General features: G+C 47.7%; 1 protein-coding gene across 9 annotated transcripts in view; it reads left to right on the forward strand.

Annotated features, from left to right (window-relative positions):
* MARK2 (microtubule affinity regulating kinase 2) overlaps positions 1-24,767 on the forward strand; it is a 101,732-nt gene that overhangs the window by 25,327 nt on the left and 51,638 nt on the right. The window contains exon 1 of one of the 9 annotated variants that reach the window (XM_066610448.1): positions 1,231-1,461. The exons of the other annotated variants lie outside the window; for them this stretch is intronic. Coding sequence (XP_066466545.1) covers positions 1,426-1,461 — 36 coding nt within the window. The 5' untranslated portion in view covers positions 1,231-1,425. Of the gene's footprint in view, positions 1-1,230; positions 1,462-24,767 lie in introns of those variants that run through there. 9 annotated transcript variants of the gene reach the window in all.

Consider the following 24,767-nt stretch of genomic DNA (forward strand, 5'->3'; position numbering starts at 1 on the left):
ACTTCTGTGTGCAAATCGGGGAGGGTGGAGCTCTGCCTTTGAGCTAGTGTAACTGTATTTTCAGTGCACGAGCAGTGCAGCCTCGCAAACAAGTTTGCAAAAGTAATTGGTGTGCAGCGGTGGAGATATGTTAGTAGTCCTGCACAGGTAGGTGTGCCATGTGAATAATTTGTGGTACATTGGTCACCTCACCCCTCACAACATCCTTGCTAGGCTAGGCTGAGGTAGGCTAGGCTGTGGCAGAGGGTGACTGAACCCAGATTAATCTACTGAGCTTCATGGCTTAGCGAGGACTTGAATCTTGTGCTTCTTCCTTTCATCCAGGTCATTGTGAGAGGTTTTTGTTGTCCCCCTGTCCCTTCCCTGTCCCAGCTGCTGTCATCTGCCTCCAAAAGGTGGTTGAATTACAGCAGGTGGAGACAGAAGACTGCAGCCTGCGTTGGCATGGGTTGAACTTGATGATCTTGCAGAGCTGGAAGGGACCTTCGACTGTCATGTCACTGGTGTGGTTGGCTCCTTCTCTGTGTTCAGACTGGGGTATTTGAGTCTGTCCACACCTGGGTAGGAGACAATGCATAACCTTTCAAAGTGCTTTCAAAGGCCGATGTGTGGAGTTTGTCATTGATTGTTGTTTTACCCACCCCCCATTGCAGACCTGGTGAACTGAGAGAGGGAGTGGCTTGCCACATTTGAGTCAGGGAAACATCCCAATTCCTAGTGCAGTCTTAAGCTGCTATGCTTGCCCAGGACGTGATTTGGATATATAGAGGAGGAGGCTGAACTGGGGCAAAGAACTTCCCAGCACTGGGGATCCTTATGCAGATTTGAAGCCTCTGTCAACAGACCTAGCTTCCCCCTGCCCCCAAAAGAGAACTCTGCCCCTTTTTTCACCCATTTGTCTTTCTGTTCCATGCTTGGCCCCTGCTGAACTTCTTCTCCATCCAGTCTTGCCAATGTGCGATCAGCTCTCTCCTGTTCAGTGTTATCTTTCCCAGCTACAGCTGCATCTCACTCAATTATTTGTGACAAGGTATGCTAAGTTTCTGGAAGTGTGCCAGGGTCCCCCCCCTCCCTTGTGGTGGGGGGGTGCAGAGGGAGAGCACTGTTTTTCCTGTTGCAGTGTGTGTTTCCCAGATTCCTCACAGCACTGCAAAAGAGTGGATCAGTCTGCTGCCAAATAGCAGGAAGCTCAAAAATGTGAACAAATCTCTTTTCCTCCTCCTTCCCCTTCACCCTCCCGCTGCTCCACCCCACACCTCCCTCTGGCTACTTTCAGAGGGAGGGAGGGAGAGAGGGAGGAAGAGGTGGCGCTACTCCCTGTACACAGGGAAGTAACCTTTCGGTTCTTGCAAGGAATAGGACGAACAAAAATTGCTTGCAGGGCTGTGAAAGGCAGCAAGCGGCTTGCCCAACTCTCGGCTCCCCATGACGGCTGCAATATGGAGGAGAATTAATGGGCTAGTGAGTACTTGGGGGAGGAGAGAAGGGGAAGGGGGCTGGCCCCAAACAGCCCTGTGGCTGTGGGTAACTCTCTTTTGGGGGGATGGGGGATGGCGTCCCCTCAAGCTGCGCTTGTCACTCCTGTCTAGCTCCTGCTGGGGATGGAGAAGAAAGCAGCGAGGTGTGACTTCATTCATCTTGGAACAAGATCAGTTGCAGTGTTTACCCAGGCTTGGTGGGGAGAGTGAGAGAGTGTGTGTTTGTGGTTTATACTGAGAACTACATCACCCTCTCTCTTATTTTTTGGGTTGAGTTTGGTTCCTATTCTTCCACTGGATTGTCCTCCTGCAAAAAGCTCAGTTTTGAAGCTTTTACTGGCAAGTCCAGTGAAATCAGGCTTCCCCCCTTCTCTTTCTCTAGTTTGTAGCAAAACATACCATTAGGCAGGACTGGTTTGTTCTCAGAGGTGATAGAAATTCAAATTCTGTACTGAGTACATCATGCCTTTTAAAAACTGGTCCCTGAGTTGTAGTGAATGTTTTATCCAGCTTAGTTTTGGTCATAAAAATGTGCTCATTTTCAGCCTAATATTTGAGTGTTTACAGCCTTTGGAGTCTTGGCTAGGGGTAGTGTGACATAGCTGGTGAAGTTGGGGTATGGACAAGTGGTGAGCACAGTAGGTGGTATACATCTGTGATAACTGCACATCTTAAGAGATGGGGCAGGTAGGGAAGGTCACCTGTGCTTCCAAGGGCTTTTGACGCACATTGGTGCATGCTTCCAGGTCACAACAATTGTGAGGGCTACAAACATGCTGCTTTTTAAAACCAAAGCAAAAGGATTGAAATTGAGGCTGCGGATTTTGGGAGTTTGATGTTTGCCAAGTGTCCCTCTTCTGCATGGGACCATGGAAGACAGACCTGTTGAGGCAGAGCTTGGATGGACCATGGAATCCTGCACCGGGGTATCTAAATCAAGGAACTGGAGCCATCTAATGTGTGTGTCTGGGCAGGCCTGCTATTAATGGTGCTTTTTATACCTCAGCTATTTTTATGGCTGGCATGCGTACTACAGCACAGCCAGAAAAACAGAGGTGCCTGGGGTTTATTTTGGTGTCATTGAATAATCTGCAAACACGTCGTCACCTCTGTCTTTCTTGGCGTCTTTCTTGGCGTAGCGGGAAGCCAGGGGGGAGGAAGGAGTACTTGGCTTGAAAGTTTTGAAAAATTTCACTTAAACAGGGTGATCTGTGCAAGGTGGTGATTCCTGAAGTATTAACTTTTCCATAGCCCACAAGAGGACTTGTTAGAAGTCAACATGCACCCAGTTCTTCTGCTTGCTTTTTAAATGCTCTCTTCACTGGCCCAGGAATGTATTTCTTTAAAAAATGTGGTGTGAAAAATATGAAAATGGCACAAAACGTGGAAGCCAACCAAAAGAGGCCCCCGTGTGGCTGCAGGTTCACCTGTATCACTGAAATTTGCATGGTGAATTTTGTTGAGCTGGCATCCTGTGTTCTTTCAACATCCTCGCAAAGTAGATCATGGATTCTGTTTTATATATGAGGGAGCCTTTTCCTGAGGTCTTGGAGCATGGCTTCTCCAAAAGCAGAGAGTGTGTCCGTGGCAGAGGTGGCATTGGAATCCGGGTCGGTCAGGTGTGCCGCACTACCTTGTTCTGGGTGCTTTGGATTCAATTCTGTCTCCAGGGTCTTTGCTTAAGAGAGCTCAAGCTTGCCTGTGTTTTGGTGTCACTGTTTCAGGAGACCTCCCAAATTTTGCTCCCAGTGTTTAAATGAGTTGTTCATTCTTGTCTTTGAGAGCCTGGTTTGAACTCTAAATTCAGAGCCCAGAAAATATTAGCAGGGTCCCCACCTGCTTGGGAGGGCTGACTGGCTAGCTTATTTTACTCTGTGGCCTTGAAATGGGCAATGGGAATATTACAGGGTGGCGGTGGTTGGCTGGGATAACTACCTTCCTTTCAGTCTGGCTACCTGGCCTCTGCTTTCATTTCAGCCTTTGGCTTCTGATTCAGGAAATGGTTGTGGCTTCCTGTCTGCATGTTTCCCCCCCACCTTCAAAATTGCACACCAAAGTGTCCTGAGATCTCAGACTTAACATACCTACCCAGGGAAGCTTACAGATCATCCTCAAGTGCTCAGGTGCGTTATTTGGTCTTTCACAGAGGGACCAACAGGTCTCACCCCTGTTTTCTTGTGTGTTGGCTTTGATTCTTGGATTTGTAATGCCGTTCTGTTCTTTTGTGTGCCCGTCCCCACAAAACACTACAAGTTGCCCATTGACCATGGCAATAGTTTCTGAACTAGGTTTCAGGGAATTGGGGTCAGCAGCTTGTCCACCTCTGTCAGTTTTTTCCAGTAGGGGAGGATCTGTATGTTCCAGGGTGCATTCTCAGTTCACACAAGGCGACAGGAGCATTCAAATGCACCCCAGAAAGTGTAGCTATCCCTGACCTAGAACATGCTCCAGAATCTAGTGTGTATCGGGGTTTCCTTGGCAAGTGGGTCGATTGTCAAGGCAAGGAGGTTCTGAGAGCCACTGGAGTGCATTTTTGTGCCTGCCTTCCCCTGTGCTGAACTTTCTGCCTCACATGCTGTCGTTTTGATCAAGAAGGAAGGAACTCTATGCCCTCGAGGGTGCAGGAGTGGGGAAGGGTGGGTGTGTGCTGCATGAGTGAAACTTAATCCGGCCCTTTTTATCACCTATATAAAGCTGGTGGGAGCCCCAGGCATTGATGCTTTTCCTTTCTGGCAGCTGTCCAGAGAGCAACTTGAAATGGAGGTGAAGGGGAGGGCAATAGTTCCTAGTCTGGGTGGAGGGTGCTTAGTCTGTGGTGTGGGTGCTTGGACAGTGGATGGGTGGAAACGGTAGCTGTGGGAGAGGAGCAGTAAGCCGTGCTAAAGACCGAGACCCGGTCTTGGAGGCATTCCAGGCTCATGGTTGCCTGGGCACCCAAAAAAGAAAAGAGTGACATTGGCACCTAGGAATTTGAAGCATTCACGTAGGACTCGAGAGACTTTCTGAGGCTTCAGCAGGCTTGGCTTGCACTCTCAGAAGGGTTTCTCCATGGCCATGAGGCTGGAGGCATCCTTCACCAAAAGGAAGTTGAATTGGGAGCCTGGCAGGCCTGTTGTTTAACCCGACCCTTTTAATGAGCTTATCAGTTATGAGGGGATGGAGTGTGGCTCAATTTGGAGCATTTTAATTCTGTAGCCTCCTTTGCGCGCGCACACACCCTGTCCCTCCCAAGTGAGCATTTTTTAATCCCTCTGCTTCTCTCACAGGCGGCTCTTATCTTGGAGTGGTATACTGGTGTTGGGCTTTGAGATACGATGAATCTGTTGGCCTTTTAAAGGTGTCCTGGTGGAAGGCTGGTGACAGCTGCTGAAACGTAGCCGAATAACACACGGGGGTGCTTGGAGCTGGGGCTGAGCAACCTTATTTGCTGGGGCGGGGATTGAATGTGTTTTATTAACTATGTCTGGTGTTCCCCATGTGTTGCTCACTTCTACAGCAGCTCTGCAGTGTAGGCCATGTTGCAAAGGTGGAGGTTTGTCCAAGGCTCCTTCGTGAGTTCCCGACAGGTAGATTTGGAGACTTCTGGTTTAGCATCTTAGCTGCTCCTCTATCCAAGTTATCAACTGTACGTCTCCACCACATGGCAGCCTGCTTTGGCTGGCTTGCGTGGCCCTTACTGCCCCTGCCGTCAAGTCCCCGGTTGCCCCCGTTCTGTGCAGCATGAAGGAATGCCCGTCTTCTGCCCCAAATACCACAGAGATGGGTGTGCTTCCCAGAAAGCAGATGGGGTGGTCATGGTTATGTGCCTAGGACTGTTAATGGGAGCTAATGAGGCTGGTTTTCCTGAGAGCTGTAAACAGCTGGAAGCCACTGAGTCTGTTCCCTAGCCCCCATGAGCATGTTCTCTGTCTTGCTCTCTTTGCATGTGTGTGTTTGGCCTGTCTCCTAGCTGTGCTTGGCTCCAGTGCGAGTCCCTGGAACTGCAGCACAGAACCCATTTGGCTTGATTTCACAGTCAGAGGGTGAGTGGGGATGCTTTCAAAACAGCCCAAGGTGTTCAGTGTCTGCAGTGCACCAAAGATTCTGCTGCCTGCAGGATACGTCTGAGCAACACTGCAAAGAGGCACAGCTGGGCAGAACAAGGCTGAACGTGTGCGCTGAGGCTCACACTCTGTCGTCAAGGGTTATATATGAACAGTTGAGGCTGCCTGGTACAGGATCAGATTTCTGGCCCATTCAGGCTGGCACTGGCTTTCCGCAGTCGTAGGCAGAGAGAGGTCTTCCGAAGCCCTGCTGCTTGGGGTTCTTTAAAACAAAGACGCTGAGGATTAAACCTGTGGCCACAGGCATGTGGAGCACATGTGCTCTACCACTGATGTGTGACTCTGTGGAACTTGCTAGAACCTCCAGCAGATGGGCATTTAAGTTTCTGTCTTTTGCCTTGGTGCCTGAAACCTGGAATTTTATGAGTGCTCTAGTTGGAGACCCTGATATGTTGCTTTCTGTTCAGTCTGACTGGAGAACCCTAGGATTCATGTAAAGTCTGACCTTTAGAAGTCTGTGGACCACTGAGGCAAAAATTGGAATTGTCATGGACTACTTGTGGCTGTGGAGAGTCTGGTCTCCACCCTCTCCGGTGGTCCGACTCCCATGCACTCCCCCATGTTGGAGAGGACAGAGAATGGCCTGCCCACAGCCACAGCTGACACTTCAATGGTTGTGGCTGTGGGCAGTTCATTCTCCACCCTCTTTGGTGGTCCACAGGAGATTGATCACTTCCAGTGTCTCGCTGTGCAAGGAAAGGTGATTTTTTCCCCCTGAAACATCATGAACCACTTCTCAGAGTCTTACGGACCACTTGTGGTCCCTGGACCACAGTTGGAAACCAATTTCTTGTCCTCGTGTTTATGGAGACGAGGTGTAAGAAGATGACGATGGCATTTGATTTGGAGGGTCTGGGAAGAATGCCTCATTGGTCATAGGATGGATGTTGTTCTTCAGAGCTTCTCATTTCTCCCCATGAGTCTCAGGGCCTCGCTTGCTTGCCTGTGCTCTCCTTGATCCTTGTGAACCCTGGCAGTCCTGCAGCCTGTAGCAGTTAGAGGCCTGGCCTGGGAGCACAGCTCGCTTAGGCTGAGTCTTTCTTCATAACGAGAGTCAGGTTCACATGAAGGGTGTATTTTTGCTGAATTCTGTTCGTTGGTAGTTTTGTGGAATGGAGGTTTTCAGCTTGTAAAATTTCCATTTTCACCAACGGTGCCTTGGTGTTGATACCGTCTTTTGGCCTGGCTTTGGATGCTGTATGGCTATGCCAGTTTTCTGCCTTTGTTTACCCATTAGCCGGAGAGCCCCCCTTGCCTGTACCACCTGTGTGCTGCTGTTGAATGGGCAAAGGGCATGTTGAAAGGCATTTTCAGTGACACACTTTATGGGTGTGGAAATCCCTCTTCCTACAAGTCCAGCACAACAACCCTTTCAGAAGAGCTTTGTGCATTGTGGGCTGGCATGCAACAGCCATGGGTTGATCGGATGTGGAAGCTGTGATGGAGAATGTTGGTTGTGTGTTCATGTTCTCTACTTTTATTGTAGAAGGTGACATCCCAGACCAAGCCCTTGGGAAAGAGTGGAGTAGAAATTGAATTGTACAAACAAGCAGGTTTTTTTTAGTCTGCAAGCAGCCCCTTGCCTGGTCTCCTGCAGCAGGTGGGATTTGCTTCCGGGATCCCAGGCAGAGAAGCTTTACAGAGGATAGTCGTTTGTGACCGAGAGATGATGTGAACTAACCCTGTGGACTAGCAACTTTTCTGGTTAGCCGGAGCAACCTGCTGGTGACAGCCTGCAAGTGGTGAAGCTGTATCTAGAGAGAGAAGGCACTCTGGCTGCTGCTCTCTGAGGGAGAACTGCAGAGCTGGCAAGCTGCCGGGTGTGCAGTTTATCTTGTGGCGCATACATAGTTGTCCATCTTTCCCCCCTTCTTCTTCCTCGGCTGGCAGTTTCCACAGCACTGGTCTCTTGCCAGCTTAATTGCAGAACCGCTTCACCCCAGAGTAACTGTAATTATCATGATTGTTTTAACTGGTGCCTAGCTGGGTTTTTCTCCTCCACCCCCAAGGCATTCCTTTTTTCTATCCTTGTGTGAAAACATCCAGACCTCTAGGCCTATTCCCAAACAAAGGGGTGGGTATTGTGGGCAAATGGCCAGACTGTTGGCAGCGGGTGATGAAGGAGTGGGGAATAAAGTCACTAGGACAGCAAAAGGGAGAATGAGAGAGGTCAACAGTGTTCCTTAGTTTGCAGACCCTAGGAAATGGCTCACATAACATTTTAGTGACCATACATAAAGCTCTAATAATGCTTTCAGCCTTTACAAAGCACATGTTGAGTGTTTTTAAAGCATCTCCAATATACAAGCTCAGTAATTTTCTTCACAATCCTTTTAAGGTAGGCCAGCATTTAGAAGGGGGCTGGAATGAGGCTGAGAGCTCAGCAACTCTGTCCATGTGTCACACCAAATCATGATTTGGGCCAGCCTGGGACCTCTCATTGTTGACACTCTAGCCCACCCAGTTCTTCTCATCTACACTTCCTCTTCCTTTTTGAATCCAGAGAGTGGGAGGAGGCTGGTATGTGCTTTCCATCAATCCTCTGCCTCACTCAGCTTTAATTTTACCACCTTTGAATAAGGTTAGTAAAAGCATAAATCATTAGATTTTTTTTCCTGGTTTTTTTTGCAAACTGTTTACTTTTACATCTGAACTGAGAAACTGTGGTGTGTACTTGTCCTGCAAGCCAGGGCTTGATCTTCATTTGCAAGGCAAATGCAAGAGAGAGGAAAACAGTGGTTTGCCAGGAGGGAATTAAGCTGAGTATGTGAGGGTGGGGGAGCAAGCATGCCTGATGCTTCTTCCTGGTTAACAGAATCACAAAATTCTGTTTGTATCTGAACTGAAGCAGTGACTTTAGCCTTCATCGGAGCCAGCGCATAGGGTCCAAGTCCCCTGTTCAGAGATCACCTACCTTTTGCCATTTACTGTGTGGCCTTGTGCAAGTCCGTCCCTTTGGCCTCAGTCTTCCCTATCTGCAATATAGATGTAATAATACTTTGTAGGGTTGTTGTGAGGATTTTAGCAAGATAATTGATGTGAAGTGCTTTGAAGTCTCAAAATGCTATACAGACACCAAGTTGGTAAGGTATGAAGGGGGGGGCAGCTTACATTGTAGCTCAGTGGTTCTTAAACTTTTTAGCTCTGGGACCCACTTTTTAGAATGGCAATCTGTCGGGACCTGCCAGAAGTGATACCGTTAACCTGGAAGTGATGTCATGGCTGGAAGTGACATCATCAAGCAGCAAAATTTTTAACACCCTCCATACAACAAAATCAAATCAAGTAAATGAAAAGTTTACAATAAGTATGCGTTTAAAAATTTATTTAAAATAAAGAAGAATCCTCCTGACCTTCCCAAGCAGTTGCTGATCTGTTAAAAAAAAAATTGACCAAACATCCTAAAGGTTGAAATTCTATCCATACTTAAGCTGGGAGTAAAGCCAATTGACTGTCATTGTTAAAAGCATATATACAGTAGCCTGTTATAGATCTGTAACATTTCCCCACATGCAATCACATACCATGTGATTTATTAAAAATAAAGTCTAATATATTAAAAATAAAATGCATATTGAAATGAATGGGGGGGCATACCTGAAATTGGCTTGGGACCCACTAGGTGAGAGGTGCTCAACCCACAGTTTGCAAGATGCTACTGTAGCTGTTTTGCTACCCCAGACCTTGTAAGCTTTTAAATAATAGTTAGAAGATTCCCGCCTTGGCCACTGTGGTGTTCCTTTGTAGTTGAGGTGAGGCCTCATATTCATCTTGTGTTGCTGTGGCTGGCTTTGGTCAAGTCTTTGGAGCTGAGGAGGGTCTCCTTGGAATTCACTGAACTCAGAAAGGAGAAAGAGCACTGAAGATGTTGCTCAAATTGGGGCTTTTGACTCTGGTGGGAGCTGGGTGGAGGGTTGCCTTTCTTGTCCTGTGCTGGCAAAGCCCCAGGCTCAGAGGCGCTGATTATGCAGGGTGAGTCAACAGAGTTTCCAGACAGTTGTCTCTGCTTAATCTGCCCTCCTGTGAAGGTAAACTGCCCTGACAGATTTTCTATGTCCTGCAGCCAGATTGCAAGGGTGTGATATTCTGTTGAGGCATTCATTGTCTGCCCTGCTCTCTCTCCCTCCCTGTCTTGTGAATTGGCCAGCCTTGCTTCGGGAGTCAACCAACACGTTTAGTGCACGTAAGTGCAAGTGCACTGTCTGTGCTTGCTTGTTGGTGCACACACAGTGTCTCTGCTGGGGCGCTGATTGCTCTGAAATAATGTCCTCTGTGGGTGATGGATAGAATTGCAAACATGGGTTGCGGTGGGAGGAATGATTGTGAGCGTAGCAGGTGCTGAAGGGGTGTTGCCCAAGGGTAACTTAATTTGTACTAGCTGGTCTTGAACTTACGGCTAGGGCAAGGTTATGAACAAATTCTGTGGCCTGTGACTGCCCAAAGATCACCTCTCCCTTGAAATGGCTGTGTCCCTTCTCCTTTGGTATTAATAATAATACCTTGAATTCTTGAATTCAGCACACCTGTGTTGGCACTGCTTCTCTTCTCTTCCTTCCTACAAACCTCAGAGCTATCTTTCCTGCAAAGGCTTTGATCTGATGCTTTTTTCTGTGCCCTGCTGCAGAAATTGGGAGCCAGAGCAGAGTTCTGTTGTCAGGTGGGAAGCAGCTCTCGCTTGGAATCGGTTTGCTGGTGGTGCTTCATGCAAAAATGCAGTTGGGCTTCCGGGAACGGAGTCATTCGCCCAGGGGAAATCTCAGCCAGGTCCGGCCTCATCTTGTGGAGGGAGTCATGTCTATTTCAGAGCATGAACTCAGGAATGTGTTGCCATGTGAATTCCCTATCAAATATTAATTAATCCACTTGGGAAAGGCTATAAGTGCAGTTCAGGATGGGGGGAAAGAATACTGTCAGCTCTGAGGATGGACAAACTACAAATGAAAATATTCAGGTGGAATTCCACTTTGAACCGTAAGAACTATACAAAAACCTTAAAATCACTCAATCACTAAGTGTCTACTGCAACTCTGAGCCCAAGTTTGTGTGACTGAACTGAACGCACATTCTTTCCCTGTTTCTGCCTCTGTCTGTCTTCCCTTCCTTGCTTTTCCCTCTGTTGAAATTTCGATTGTAAATTCCTCAGGGCAGGGATCTGAAACTTTGTCCTCAACACCTTAAAAGTGCCTTGTAAATTGATGACTATGTCTGTTTAGAATTCAGATGAGGTGTCAGCACCTTCTGCATCAACTGAAGAGGGTACAAGGTGACAGAATATTATTTGCTTAAAATATGTCCCAACTCACTCCTTCCTGTTGGGAGGTGAGCAAGAGATGGCTTAAAAGTATTTTCCCCTTACACATTAGTAGTCCTGTGCCTGAGGGCTTGCAATCCTAAAAGAAAAACAAAATGGTTTGTAAGATGAAAAGAGGTCAAACTTTAAAAATCACATTAAAAACATTTTCCCTTCCTTCCTCCTCTTCCTTGCAAGGCAGACACAGCTATACCCAGAGTGATTTTGCAAATCTGTGGGGAACAGGCACAGCTGGAAAATGCCACAGTTGCATTTCTGTGCAGATGTGTGCATATAATCTCCAAACAGAAAAGCAAGCACCTGGCTTGCCACACTCCAGGCCTTTCCGTGTTCCTCCTTGACATGCACAAATCTGAAAAACCAGCATTTAGAGCAAAGTTTTGCAGTGAATCAGGCTTCATAACTGTGTCATGTTCCTTGAAAGCATCAAGAACTGGTGTGCTGTCTCATGCATTAAGAGCATAAACTTGCACCAGTGCAAAGCTGATGCCTACCTTTCAGACGGGGTGGGGAAACCAAAAGAGAGGCACCTCTGAAGCAAGGGACACCCTTAAAGGTTTGACTCACAGGCTGGAAAATGCTCGGCCCAGGTAGATTAATTCCAGTGATTTTCAACCACTCTGCCGTACATGGTCTGCAGGTGTACCCTGGGAGTTTGGGGAAGGGTCACATTTTGGGGTCAGAGTTTGGGGGAGGACCTTTGGGGGATGTGAGCCCCTGACTGACAATACGGTGTGCCTTGTCAACTGTCAAAAAACCGTTGGTGTGCCTTGACTATTTTAACACTTTCTCAGTGTGTCATGAGATGAGAGAGGCTGAAAATCGCTAGTCTGTCTCCTTCAGGGAATATCCTCATGGACCGAAGCAACTTTTTTGTTCAAGATGCTTTCTCCCAGGGGTCTTCTCACAAGCTTTTAAGTGGGTTGCTCATGCAGCTGGAGGATGTATTATTAATTGACCCTAGAGATTATTTATTTTTTTACTGGATCCAAGTAATCTGGGGGGAAGGAGGTTTCTCAGCTACACTCCAGTGTCTAATGGGTTCTTGTAATTGGGCAGCTGTTTCTGCACTTGTCAGACTCAAAAGCCTTGTGCTCATGGAGAAACTATGTATTATTTACCTTTTATTGGCTTATATGCCGATTTTCCCAGCTCAAGCAGTTCATTCTTCCTACTCCAATGTGATTCCTTCTCTGTTGTCCTATTAGAACAACCCCTTTGGACACAGAAGAAGCAGGGTAACCCAAGGCCCTCAAAGGGGCAGAAACCAAATAATCTGTCCTTTCGTGGATTTTGGGAGCTAAATCCCTGGGCATTGTGGTCATAATTAGGCAACCTCTTTTTTCTCGCCTTTAGCACAAAACCAAAATGAGATAATGCACACACAGCTCTGTCCATTGACTCAGGCCTGTGATGTGATTAAGGACCACTGTTCATTTAAACAGTTTGCATGATTAGGGTTTTCGTTTGAGCAGCAACAAACTGTTAAGTTCTCCAGACTTCCTCATCTGGAGTCCTTTGAACACAGGGAGCTGCTTTCTGCAGAGTCCCAACCCTTGGTGTATCGCAGCTGCCCGAGCTCTGAAGTGGGGACTTTGTGCATACATCAGAGCTGCTCTGTAACTGCTACAGAGCTGATCTTTTCTTTTATGGGAACCATTTTTTGTCAATCCCACTACTGACACCTGAGGAGCGGGTGACTCACGCCCCAGTTGGGGCTGTGCTCCACACCCACCTTCCCTCAGCTGTGCCTATTTCAAAGGGCTACCCCATCTTGTACACTTCCAGCAGAGTTGGACCAGGCAGGGCAGCATCATGTGGTCAAGCACCAGAGACGTCACTAGGTTTGCATCAGCTGGTGCAAGAACTCACCGCACCTTTGTGATGGTCCTCTTCTCATACTAGACCATACAGAATAAATTGCAGTATCATATGCACAGCCTAAATGCAGTTGGCATCACTGCGGTTGGTGTCACCCCCATTCAGGTCGCCCAACAAATCAAAACGAAAAACCAACCAACTTGATGACACTCACACAACTGAATAGTAGTATTAACTCTGCTGCACGGAAATGAGAGTTGACTCTTACTAACAACTTGTTGGTTCCCTGCTGTGTCATAACACCTCATTGGCTCTTGGAACAGTCACTCTCATTGGTCAGTTCTGAGTTATGGAAATCCATTTTTTGTTGGAAATCGGGCAGTCGTGTTTTCCTTTTCTGCTTATTTAGCTATAACATTTGATAGAATAAAGATGTTCCAGTGTGGCTTGTTTCATTGCATTCTGCAATACATTACGCATTGAATGATATACAACATGATGGTGATATTTGATAATACCAAGATTTTTTACAATTTTGGCTGCTAGTGGTGGCCCCCCCCCCAGTGCATTACCTGGTGTGGTCTGCACCCCCTGGCATCATCATTGCCAAGCACCCTCTACTGCCTCACCCTCAGTGGTCAGAAAGCGCTGCTGTAGTGCTCCTGATGCTGCCTTTTCCAGAGTCAGGCTATTGGTGTACCTATTCCAGTATTGTCGAGCACTGACTGGCAGCATCTCCACAGGGTTTCAGACATGGGGTCTTTTCCGGCCCTTCCTGGTTATGTTGCCAGGGATTGAAACCGGGACAGGCTGAATGTGAAGTTTAAATGCTTTCCCACTGAGCTTACAACCTCATTCCCCTAAGGGAGCAGCAGAGTTTTTCAGTGGCTGTCTCTTAATTGGGATTTTTAAAAAAATCAGCCTGATTTCATTGTTGTTTTGTTGGGTGTGTGAAGGGTTTTATTGCAGTGCGTGTTCTGTTTTAATTTCCTTACACAGGCCGCTTCAGCTGTCGGTGTGAATGGCAGAGAGCGCAGCCTGGGAATACTTAAAAGGGTGAAAAGCAAGGTGATGGTCAGAGCATGTTCTGCGGCCAAATCAAGAGGCCCCTGTGAGCTGGCCTCTACTTTTGCATCTAACCCTCCCTTGCTCAGGGAACAAGAACAGTGAATGTAAAAGGAAGCAGGAGAAGCCCCTTCTGTTCGAGGCAGCCTCACCTTTCATGGAGCAAAGCTGGCTGGAATCCCTGCCACTTTTCAAAGCAAGGCACTCCTTCCCTCCTTGTCCTCGATAGCCTAGCTGCATTGCTGTGGTTGGCAGTACGCTCTCATCAGATCCTGCCACTATGCATCTGTCCCTTCCTCATTGGGGTTGCGTGGTTGCCCCTCCGGGCCTGGCCATACAAGCCACAGACAAAGGGGAAGCATGCTCTGGGATGCACTGCAGAGGAAAATCCCAGTGGGAGGTCGGGAAAGAGCAGAATAGGTGGAATGGAGCAGAGCTTTCACCAGAGGAAGTTTGAAACTGATGGGGGTTGGGGGTGGGAATGTGAGCCAAATGGTTTGGCTGGATGTTGAGTAAAAGTTTGTATTCTCAGCTCCCTATTTTTAGATTGTTTCTCAGATGCAAACTATACATGGTGGAGGGGGGAAGTTTCCGAATGAGTGCAGCTCTTGCCAAATTTTTGAGCCCAGCTAGGACCTCTTATCTTCTGGACTTAGGGTTCACCTGAGCCAGTTGTCTTGCCTAGTGGTCACTCCTTAATCCTGTGATGCATAGCAATTCAGTTTTATTCCGAACTGCTGGTTAGCCCAGAGGGATTCTCTTTCTCCCCAACCATTTAGGGAAGAAGGTTGGCCTGTGTCTTATTCGACTTCCTGTCTCTCTTCAGTTTTGTTTGTTTGCTTACATTTTTACCCTGCCATCCCTGCAAGGAGGTCGAGTTGGTGACCACAGTCTCCCTGCTCCATATTATTACCCCCCCCCCAGCCTTGTGAAGGTAGATTAAGCTCCCTTGGCAAACACGTATGTCTTTCTCTGTCATCCGCCTCACCCAGGAGACTCAGCTTGTTAGGTTTTCTACCTCCTTAAAAGCCTGCAAACGTTATAAACAGCTTATTTGTCCTCGGAAGAGATCGTTGCTAATTTTATTCCTTAATGTCAAGTTCAATTCGGCTGACACAAACTCATCTTGAGAATTCCCCTTTCTTCCTTTCAAGGATTCTTCCTGACTTCACCTCTCTTTGCCATTGAGGTTCCCTGTATTTCCTTCCTGTTTCATTTCTTACTCTGTCAGTATTGGGGGTTAGGGGCAAGGCAAACTAGCATATGGACCACCCTGTTGCTCCCTTTTCTGTGGGTGAAGCTTGGCACAGATGTCTGGAGCCCCTTTTATTTCCTGCCCCGAAAGCACTCTGGAGAGTGCACAGGACCTTGCAGCTGGCTTTGGGACTAATGCTTGTCTCATGGGCATGTCTCTTGTCTTAATAAATCAGATTTGCTACAGGAGACAGCAACAAAGGACTCTTGTCAGCTGAGTGGTCTATGAGGGACTCCCTGGGAATATCTCTTAGTATTTTGGTAATCTCCAGCAAAGGTGATGAGCTGACGTCTTGAGGTTCATCTCTCCCACCCCAAACTCTATATATGAGACTCTGCCTTGAATATCCAATTCAGAAGAACATGTGTTGGTTTTAATTTGAGAATCCTGGAGGAAATCTCTGAGATTTCTTGGACAGGGCACTGGGGTTTGGCTATATAGTTTTGAATCCCAGCTCAGTTCCAGGGCTGGGATGTGGGGTGCCAACCTGTGGCGTGACCTCTGGGGGATTTGTGGCCTGCTGACTCAAGGAGGGGGGCCTGTGGCATAGAGCGGGGTCTGTGTTTTAATCTGCCTCTCCCTTGTCGCACTCCTGCCCTAACCCCTCAGATTATTGTATGGAAAAAATTGCTCATGTGAACCTGTCCACAGGCTGGAATTTGGAGAGTCTGCTTTAGTGCTCCTCCACCACTGTGTGTGGTGTCTGTCTTGTGTTTTGTACTGGACTTATGGTACAATTGCTAGAGAGGGAGAGGGAGGGGGGAGAGAGGGAGGGGGGCTTAACAGCCTCTACTTGCTGTTGACCTTTGTTCCCCACCTGCAAAATGGAAAGGCTAACCATCTCCCTTGGCATGACTCTTGGAAATAGAGGAGGAAGAAGGAAATGGTCTTTCCTGTGTTGTCAGTGAAGATTAAGTACGGAATCAAAGTTTATTAGTCGTGGCTAGTGGTCTCGGATGAGTGTGTCATCAATGAGAAGAGGGCTCCTGTGGGATTGTTTGGAACAGAGCGAGCTCTGAAGCGGGACAGCATTGTGCACTGGGAGACTCTAATCAATTAAGCAGTCAAATTGGCGGTGGTGGTGTTGGCTGTGTTTGGATATTCCATGCAGGCAAGAATGCAGTGTGTGAGTGGCAACTGTTTCTCTGTATGTTTCATACATACACACACGTATGTAAATTGCATCATGGTGTCAGTAGGTACCAAAGGATCCCTTGAACCCCCCCAACCCACATGAATAAGTTTTCCGTAACAGAATACACATGTCTTCTTCTCCCTCAGTTAAACCCCACACCTCAGCTTTTCCTCTGTTGACCGTGTGCTGGAGCTGCATGTACCCCTGAGCCAGAGTTCAGGAAGGCAGCTTGCAGGAAATACATGCAAAACAGGTGGACATAAGGTCTGCAGGGTGTCCTTAGGTGGCCTGAAGTCCCAATAGGGTGTGTGATGGTTGTGTGAAGATTGTCCTTGTACGCTTAAATCACCGTATAGTCCTATGACTGCATTAGTAATGTAGTAGATATTTGCATGCTGTGGAAGTTGTGTTATGATAACAAGTGCCTCTCTCTTGGGAAGAAAGCCTTGCCCCTGGGTGGGAAAAGAAACTCTGCACATTTCCAGAGGTGCTTGGCCCTTGGTGCCAGAATGTTTGCAGGCAAGAAGTGGCACAGGTACCAAGTGCCCAGGAAGGGAGACCATCACTGAATTGACTGTGCTTGTTGGGGGTGGGATGGGGGGGAGCTGAACAAAGGCCCCTACTTAACCTGGCCCAGTGGAGTTTGGTAGTGATAATATCCTTTATGTGCATATGCCTGCATATATGTGCACATATCGTTTATGTGCATATGTACCTGCACAGGCTTATGGTGTCATGGCTCTAAGTCGTACAAATCCCTCCTCAAAGTCACCTTTTCCTGATGGCCTCTTCCTTTTAGCCCCCATTCCCACCTGTAACCAAATGTTAAGACTCGTATATTGTGTGTTACCTTTATGAAAACATGATGGTTGTATGACAAGTATATGGCAGGAGATCTGGTCTAGAGGGTAGAGCCTCCGTTAGCCCAAAGATAACATCGGAACATCGCCAGTTTAAGGCCACCGTCAGCTCTGTGAATGGCGACACCTTGAAGCAGCTGACAAGCCCGGAGCTGAGTTATTCCACCTTCTCTTTGGTGTGAGTGAAAAAGCGTCTTGGCTGCCCTTCATGTGAGAGATGAAGGAGCTGCTTGTCAGCCTGCGTGGGAGGCCCTGGAGGCCGGAAGTGATATCAGACCAGAAAGATCCATCTGAAATGTTGTGTGGTTCGTTGTTGTTGTTGTGCACCTTGGCAGTCCCCAAAACAGATAAGTGTTGCATTTTTTGAAGGCACACATGACTGTTTTTTAACTTGTCAAATGTAACACATGAGTTACAAATGTAACACATAACAAGGAACACAAGCAAACATGAATGTACGAGTAGTTAGATGGTATTATGCCCCCAGCCATGCAAACTCAAGGGAAGGTTTGCTTCTGTTCCTCACTGTTGTCCCCCCCCCCAACCCTTTGGGAACATGGGCCAAACTCTCTCAGTGAAATGGCGGACCTCTTGGCTCTCCAGACTGCAGCTTAAGGGGCTCAAGTAGAGAAATTCTCTCCTGTGTAGAAAGCTAGCACAGCAGGGGAGGGTGGTTGGCATTGCCATTTCTTGTCTGTGTAATCCAGCACTCCAGGTTGGCCCCAGACCCCCAGCACCAAGGGAGCATGTCAAATGCAGCCCTCTCCAACCCAAGGCCATGCCAGCTGCTGCTCCTCCTCCTGGATCCTGGGTTTCATGAGGAGCATGGTGGACCAGAGTGATGGAGATCTCTGCCCTTAATCCCAGACGATGAGGCACAGACTCCCCTGTGACTTAGTCTGACTCTTATGACGCAGAGCTAGGGCAGCAATGATGATGAGGTCCCGTGCCTACGTTACTAAAGACTTGGGCCCTTAGTGGGGACTTTCCATGTTCCGTGGAGAAAGGGGAAGGAGTCTGTCAAGGCTCAGAAGAGCCCTTTGACTGAAGGACAGCAGCCAGACAGGCAATTCTCTGAGCATGCTTCTGTCTCACGTTGAGCTCCGCTTGGCAAACCAACGATGAACATGGGAGGTTATCTGGGGGTTGCATCTTCTTGACTATTTACCTGCTTTAACTGCAGTTTTCCTCCCACCCACCAGGAGCTGTAGAATTAGCAGATTCCTGTGGAATTTTGCAGGCTGTGTTGCCTGTTTTCCATACCAGCCCTCTGGACAGTCCTCCTGTCATAAGGAGAGTGGCACTCTGTGGTAGACAGGAACATGCAAGGCAGATATAGGGAAGGTTCCTGCTCCAGCAGCTTTGAGACAGTGCAGGCCCCTCTTCCTACCCTATCAAGTTGCACTGGTTTTATACTCCTTACTGGTCTGCCTTTTGTCTTGAGAACTGCGCTTCAGCTACAGCTACTGAGGATTCTGTTAGTGATCCTTAACTGCTCCCCCCTTGCGGATCTGCATCTCCCTGAATTTTCAGAGGACCAGGAACAACCACTGAAGTGTGTGGATTTATGCCTCATTTGGGCAGGATTCTGTGCTTGCAACATCTGCTTCCAGCAGGCAAAAATGTTCTATTTGTGTACAGCAAAATTTATACAAAGCGGTTATGCAACACTTCTGGCCTTGGAAACCCTAAACGGTCCACGGCCTCAAGACCACCTTCTGTGTGAGCTTGCCAGAGCTTTGATCAGTCTCAGGCGCCCTTCTCTCAGGCCTGCCTTGAAGTCTGACTTAGTGAACTTAGTGAAGTTCTTTTGGCGGGTGTCAGAGGCAAGGCCTTCTTGGTAGTGGCACCTTGGTTTTGGAGCACTTGCCCCAAAGAGATTCGCCATGCTCTTTCTGGTTTTTGAATGGAAATTGAAAGCTTGTTTGTTCCGTGAGGTCTATTGAATGTCATGATGTCAGCCTGCCGTGACTGCTCCGTCGACAAGGTTTGTGGTGCTTTACACAGAATGAAGAGACAGATCCCTGCCCCAAGGAGCTTACAATCTAGATATTGAGAAGGGAGACAACATTGCCATGATAACCAAAGGACGTGTGTGCTGCTGTTCAGTTACGTGTCGAACGTGAAATGCTTTGTCTCCTGGAACATGTGCATGATGTTTCAAATTCCTGCCTAGGAATCTACCCTTCTGGCATCAGGCCGTAGTCTCTGTTCCCCATTGGAGCTTAGTTACAGTAGAGAATGGGGACCCAGGCAGGGTGCCAGAGGCTTCACGGAAAAGGTTGGCTCACAAAGGAAAGAAGCCTCAACAGGTGATTCCAAGAGGAAGTGTGTGGTACTTTGTGCGGGTGTTATGAGACTTTATTCTGTGCTATGTGACTGTTATGGTTTTGTTCAGCCGCCTTGTGCTGTGTTTGTGGGAAACGGGAGATAGTGATCTGTTAAATAAATATCGTGTAAGGTTGTTTGCCGGAGCTCATTCCAGCTGCCTTGCGCCCATCACATTAAATTTCTAGCTGAAACAGACAAGGACACTTCCCTTCTTTTCAGTACCTGAAGTGACTTTGTTGGAAAATTCTTAGCAAGTCCAGAGGAGCCAGAAGTAGAGGTGCTTTTTATTTTTTTATTTTTTTGAAGATTTCTTTATTTTGTTTTACAAAAAGGATCAGTACAGAAATCTTCCCCCTCCCCCCTGGTGCATTTTTATAAATTATAATTTATTATTGCTTTAAAAATTGCAATTATAATAATAATTAAAGGTGGGTGGTATAGGTGATATAGTGCCAGCAGATTCAGCAACTTGCATGTTGAGGTGTTAGCAAACAGTTTCATTTTTTTTTTTTTTTTGCAGATTTTGGGATTTTGTTTGTTTTTTCAATAACGAGAAGCACGTAAGGCGATGTTATGTGTTTTAATTTCGTCATCACTGAAAAACCCATATCTTGCCATAAGGGAAGGCCAATGGATTCTTGCAACTGTGTCTTTCCAGGTCTGACAGTTGCCAGGAGTTCAAATAAGTTTCAGCAGCTCATGAGGGGAAACTGACTTGCTTAGCTGGCAGCTGTCATAGCTCTGTGGTTTAACCCCTGCTTTGTAGGGAGAAGATCCCAGGTTCAGTTTGTGGCAGCGCCTTCAGGTAGAACTGGGAAAGCCACTTCTCTGGCCAAACCCCCAAGATGCTGCCAGTCAGTGCTTGCAGAGTGGAGATAGCTTGACCAAGGGTCTGGCTAGTAGACGATAGCTCTGTGTATAGGTTTCTGAGTAGCCACAACTGAAGCTCAAGGTTTAGCAATTGGTTCTGCCGGGCTTTAATTGCGCACTCATTTCCTGTGAGAAGAGCAAAGCAACATCAGCCGGAATTATAAGTTGGTTATAGTGTAACTTGATGAGATCAGACTGTTACTGGCTGCCCCACTTGACCCCAGTTGGTGTTGGAAGCAGAAGGGGGGGAATCATATTGCTCCCCCCACAAGCATAAATCTGGCCATGGCAGATCCGTGTTGAGTTGCACAAGCTTGCTAGGAGTCTTCCCCACTGGTGTTAAAGATGGTTGCTTCTCCAGCACAGGAGGCTCTGTTGTCAAACAGGCCAGTATGATAAACCACCCCCCTGGCAACTCTGTGGAATGCAGGTCTCAATAGGAAGCAATTTATCATCTCACCAACTTCTGAGCTATCTGATTCTGAAGCCCAGGATGGTAAACTGGAGCTGGAAACCAGTCCTGCCCTTCCCTCCCACCCTGTTGTTGCTGAGCATTTGCTGAAAGTATCCGTTGGGTCAGCCTGCAGAGTGCTGTCAGGGAGCTCTCACTCCGCAGCCTCCTGATTCTGCTCCAGGATCAAGGGGACAGTAAGTAGGTGACTGCCCTGCATGAGTTAGGAATTCATTCAGAGCCATATATAGGTAAGCACAAAAAGGCTAGAGTGGCACACTGTCTTGACTTCCTGTTCCAACTGGAAAGCTGCCTTTGGGGATGGCAGGGCTTAGCCCACAGAGAGACGCAGTGGCTCTGTCCCCTCTCTTTGTGATGTGGTGACAGAGCTTTTGCCCAGTGTTGGTTGCCCTCCAGCCACCATACTCAGTAGAAAAATAGGACATTTGCATCCAACCGCATTGGGTTTGGAACTCCTTGTTCTGAGCTGAACACATGACTATTTCATTCCAGTACAGTGCCAATTGTCCTTGGTGAGCTTCTCCATTGGAGAGCATGTTGAAAGTTGGCATAGTGGCGCTTGTATAGAGTGTGATGTGAATTGAGACCTTCCCAGTTTGAATCGCAGCCCTGCTATGAACTTGCAATGTAGGGCCTTGAGCAAGCCGTCTCAGTCTTCCCCATCTGTGATATGGGGTTTGTACTACTCATTGAGATAACACGTGTAACGCAGTTTGCACATTCGAAGGGGTTGGTGCTTTTATTGAAAGAGGGGTTGTGTATCGAGCAGAGTCTTGGTCTTTGGTCAGGTACATAACACAGACAGGGTCTCATCCCCTGTCAAAAAGCAGCACACTGTCTAACTGTCTGCGGGCCAGCCATTATCCTGGCCTTGCTTATGTGAAAGGTGTGTTGACACACCTGTTGGCAGTAGAGGGAGCTAGCTTCTAAGCAACAGGCGAAGGAGTGTTTCTCAAAGCTTCTGTACTCCTGGCACGTCGGGTCTGGGTTTGAATCCATTCCTGTTCCAGCCTCGCTGAGCAACTCTGCAGCAAATTCTGTCAGCCTCCCGGTCGCCATTCTTGATCTAGGAGGATACCAAACTTTAGTGGCTTAGAAAATGCAGGAATCTTCCTTGTAGAGAATTAGCTCGGAATTGCTCCTGGGATCTTCATAAGAACATAAGAACAGCCCCACTGGATCAGGTCATAGGCCCATCTAGTCCAGCTTCCTGTATCTCACAGCGGCCCACCAAATGCCCCAGGGAGCACACCAGATAACAAGAGACCTGCAAGGCTTCCTGGGAATTGTAGTTAAGAACATAAGAACAGCCCCACTGGATCAGGCCATAGGCCCATCTAGTCCAGCTTCCTGTATCTCACAGCGGCCCACCAAATGCCCCAGGGAGCACACCAGATAACAAGAGACCTCATCCTGGTGCCCTCCCCTACATCTGGCATTCTGACTTAACCCATTCCTAAAATCAGGAGGTTGCGCATACACATCATGGCTTGTACCCCATAATGGATTTTTCCTCCAGAAATTTGTCCAATCCCCTTTTAAAGGCGTCTAGGCTAGACGCCAGCACCACATCCTGTGGCAAGGAGTTCCACAGACCGACCACACGCTGAGTAAAGAAATATTTTCTTTTGTCTGTCCTAACCCGCCCAACACTCAATTTTAGTGGATGTCCCACTAAAATTTTCTGCACACCAAGCAGGGGCTCTGCCTTTTTCCTTCCTCAAAAGGTTACTTAATATGGTGGCTGTGAAGGGGAATGAAATTCCTTCTGCCAAGATTCAGAAGTTGCTCCCTCTCACCTGGTTAGCCAGTCCCTGCTGTGGAAGCAGGAGGCTGAGGTTTTCTCCTTGCTGACTGGTGTCCTAGTAGTGCATGGTTAAGGCTGCCACTGGGTAAGCTGATCCCTTCCTTTCTTCCTTCTCCTCGCTCCAGCCTCAAGAGGAGGGGCTGTTCCACGTGAAATTTCAGCAGCTTTTGCTTGCAAGAAACCGGAGCATCTTTCAGGATTGGTATGGTTGAACAAGAAACAAACTTTCATGTGTCTAACTTGGAGTTCTTGCTGATGTGGAACTGGTGCATTCAGTCTGCTGGATTGTATTCTGAGCTCTTTGCAGCAAGGCCTTTCATAAAGTGCCGTGTTAATATTGTGCTGTGCAGCTAAAACTCAAGGGGCTGTGTTGGTTTTGGAGCTGCTTATTTGTTACAGTGGAGATCTGGCTACTCTCAGACATGTCACATAAAGACATAAGGCTTTACACTCAGAACATCGATCCGTCTAGCTCAGAGATGTCTAAAGTTTTTGGCAAGAGGGCCACGTCATCTCTCTGAATTCATTCATGTTTAAAATTTGAATACATTTACATAAATGAATATATTAGAGGTGAAACTTATATGAATGAATGAAGGTCTTGTGATAACTCAAGGCCCGTAGAAGACCTTGTGCAAAGCAAGGTTGGTCTTACCTTTGCTGCTTCACAGGCACAAAACAGCAAGAGGCAGAGGGAGCCCTTAGCCCGCAGCTCTCGTGAGAGGTCAAACAGATGGTCCTTGTGCTGAGAGTGGTCACGTCGGGCCAGCGTGTGCTCTAGCAAGTCTCCGGAGGGCCAGAGGCTCATTGGAAACTGGGGGCTCCCTGCGGGCCAGATTGGGCATCCCTGAGTGGCAAGTGGCTCCCGGGCCGGGGTTTGGGCACTTCTGGTCTAGCTCAGTATTGACTACATTGCCTGGCAATGCTGCCCAAGGTTTCAGGCTGACTGTAGATAGCAGGGATTGGTCCAGAGGTCTCTTGGATGCTAAGCAGATGCTCTTCCAGACGACCCCCCCCCCCCCAAATGTAGAAGCTGGGGTAGTGTAGCAGCCAAGAGATTGTTCCAGAATAAGGCCAAATTGCACAGTCCACCATGACAACTGAACCAGCACCATTTACCAAACTGTGATTAGAGAGTAGTTCACCAACCAAGCTCCACAACCATGGTTTGAAACTTATTTTCAGCGCACACATTTGGCAAACTGTGGTTTGGTGCTGCATCTGAAATGCCAAATAATGTTTTGGGATTTTACTCCACCCTTCAAGGGGAGAGCACCTGGGGATTCTCATGGATGGTGGGGGAGAGAAAGAGAACACATGGAAACCATGGTTTGCCTGTACTTCTGAAATCATGTTCTGGAGTCTGAACCATGGTTTTTCTAACCACAGTTTGGTCTGAGTATATGAACTAACATGTTACTAGTTTCAGTCTCACAACAGTTAGGAATTGAGTGGGTGAGCAGAGGTAAGTCATTACCCTAATTTCCCACGCAGGTTTAAGAAGTCTGGTCTACCAGGATGTTTTGGCTCTAGGGCTGCAATCATGTTGACAAGTAGATTACTCAGCTGAAGTCTTACTATGTTACTATAACAGGAAATGAAAAAGGGAAGCATTTCAAGATGGACTCTCCTAAGAAAGAGCCATCGCTTCTATTCCTTATGAGGAGCAGCTGCAACACTTGAAACTTTATTGCTTGGAGGAAGAAAAGGTGATTAAGCAGGGTCATGACTGGGACTTATGCGGGACGTTTTTCTGTATCTCTCGCAGCACTAGAACTAGGGTCATCCAATGAAGCCAAGTGGTGGGAGATTCAGGGCAGACAAATGGAAGGCAGAATTAATTTATGGGATTCCCTGCTACAAGATGTGTTAGGACTGCTTTCAAAGCAGACTAGACAGATCTGTAAAGGGCCAGTTTAGCAATGGTTGATAGTCAAAATGGCCACACTGAACCTCCAGGTTCAGGAGCAGTCCACCTCTGAATGCCTGTTGCCGGAAAAGGGCTGTTTGCCTTCATGTCCTGCCCATGGGCATCCTGGAGGGAGCTGATGGGCCACTGTGGGAAACAGGATGCAGGTCTAGGCAGGTCTTGGACCTGATCCAGCAGGGCTGCTCTTAACCAAGGTATTTGTGTGGAGATTTTGGTCACATGTTTGTTTAAATATAATTTTGAAGTGATTAATGGACAGGCACTGTGGATTGGGGCCCACTATGTGGGCCACGAACCAGTTTCAGGTGTGTTGTGTAGCACCTAGCTCA

Source organism: Tiliqua scincoides, chromosome 15 (assembly GCF_035046505.1).
Source record: "Tiliqua scincoides isolate rTilSci1 chromosome 15, rTilSci1.hap2, whole genome shotgun sequence".
Classification (NCBI taxonomy): domain Eukaryota; kingdom Metazoa; phylum Chordata; class Lepidosauria; order Squamata; family Scincidae; genus Tiliqua; species Tiliqua scincoides.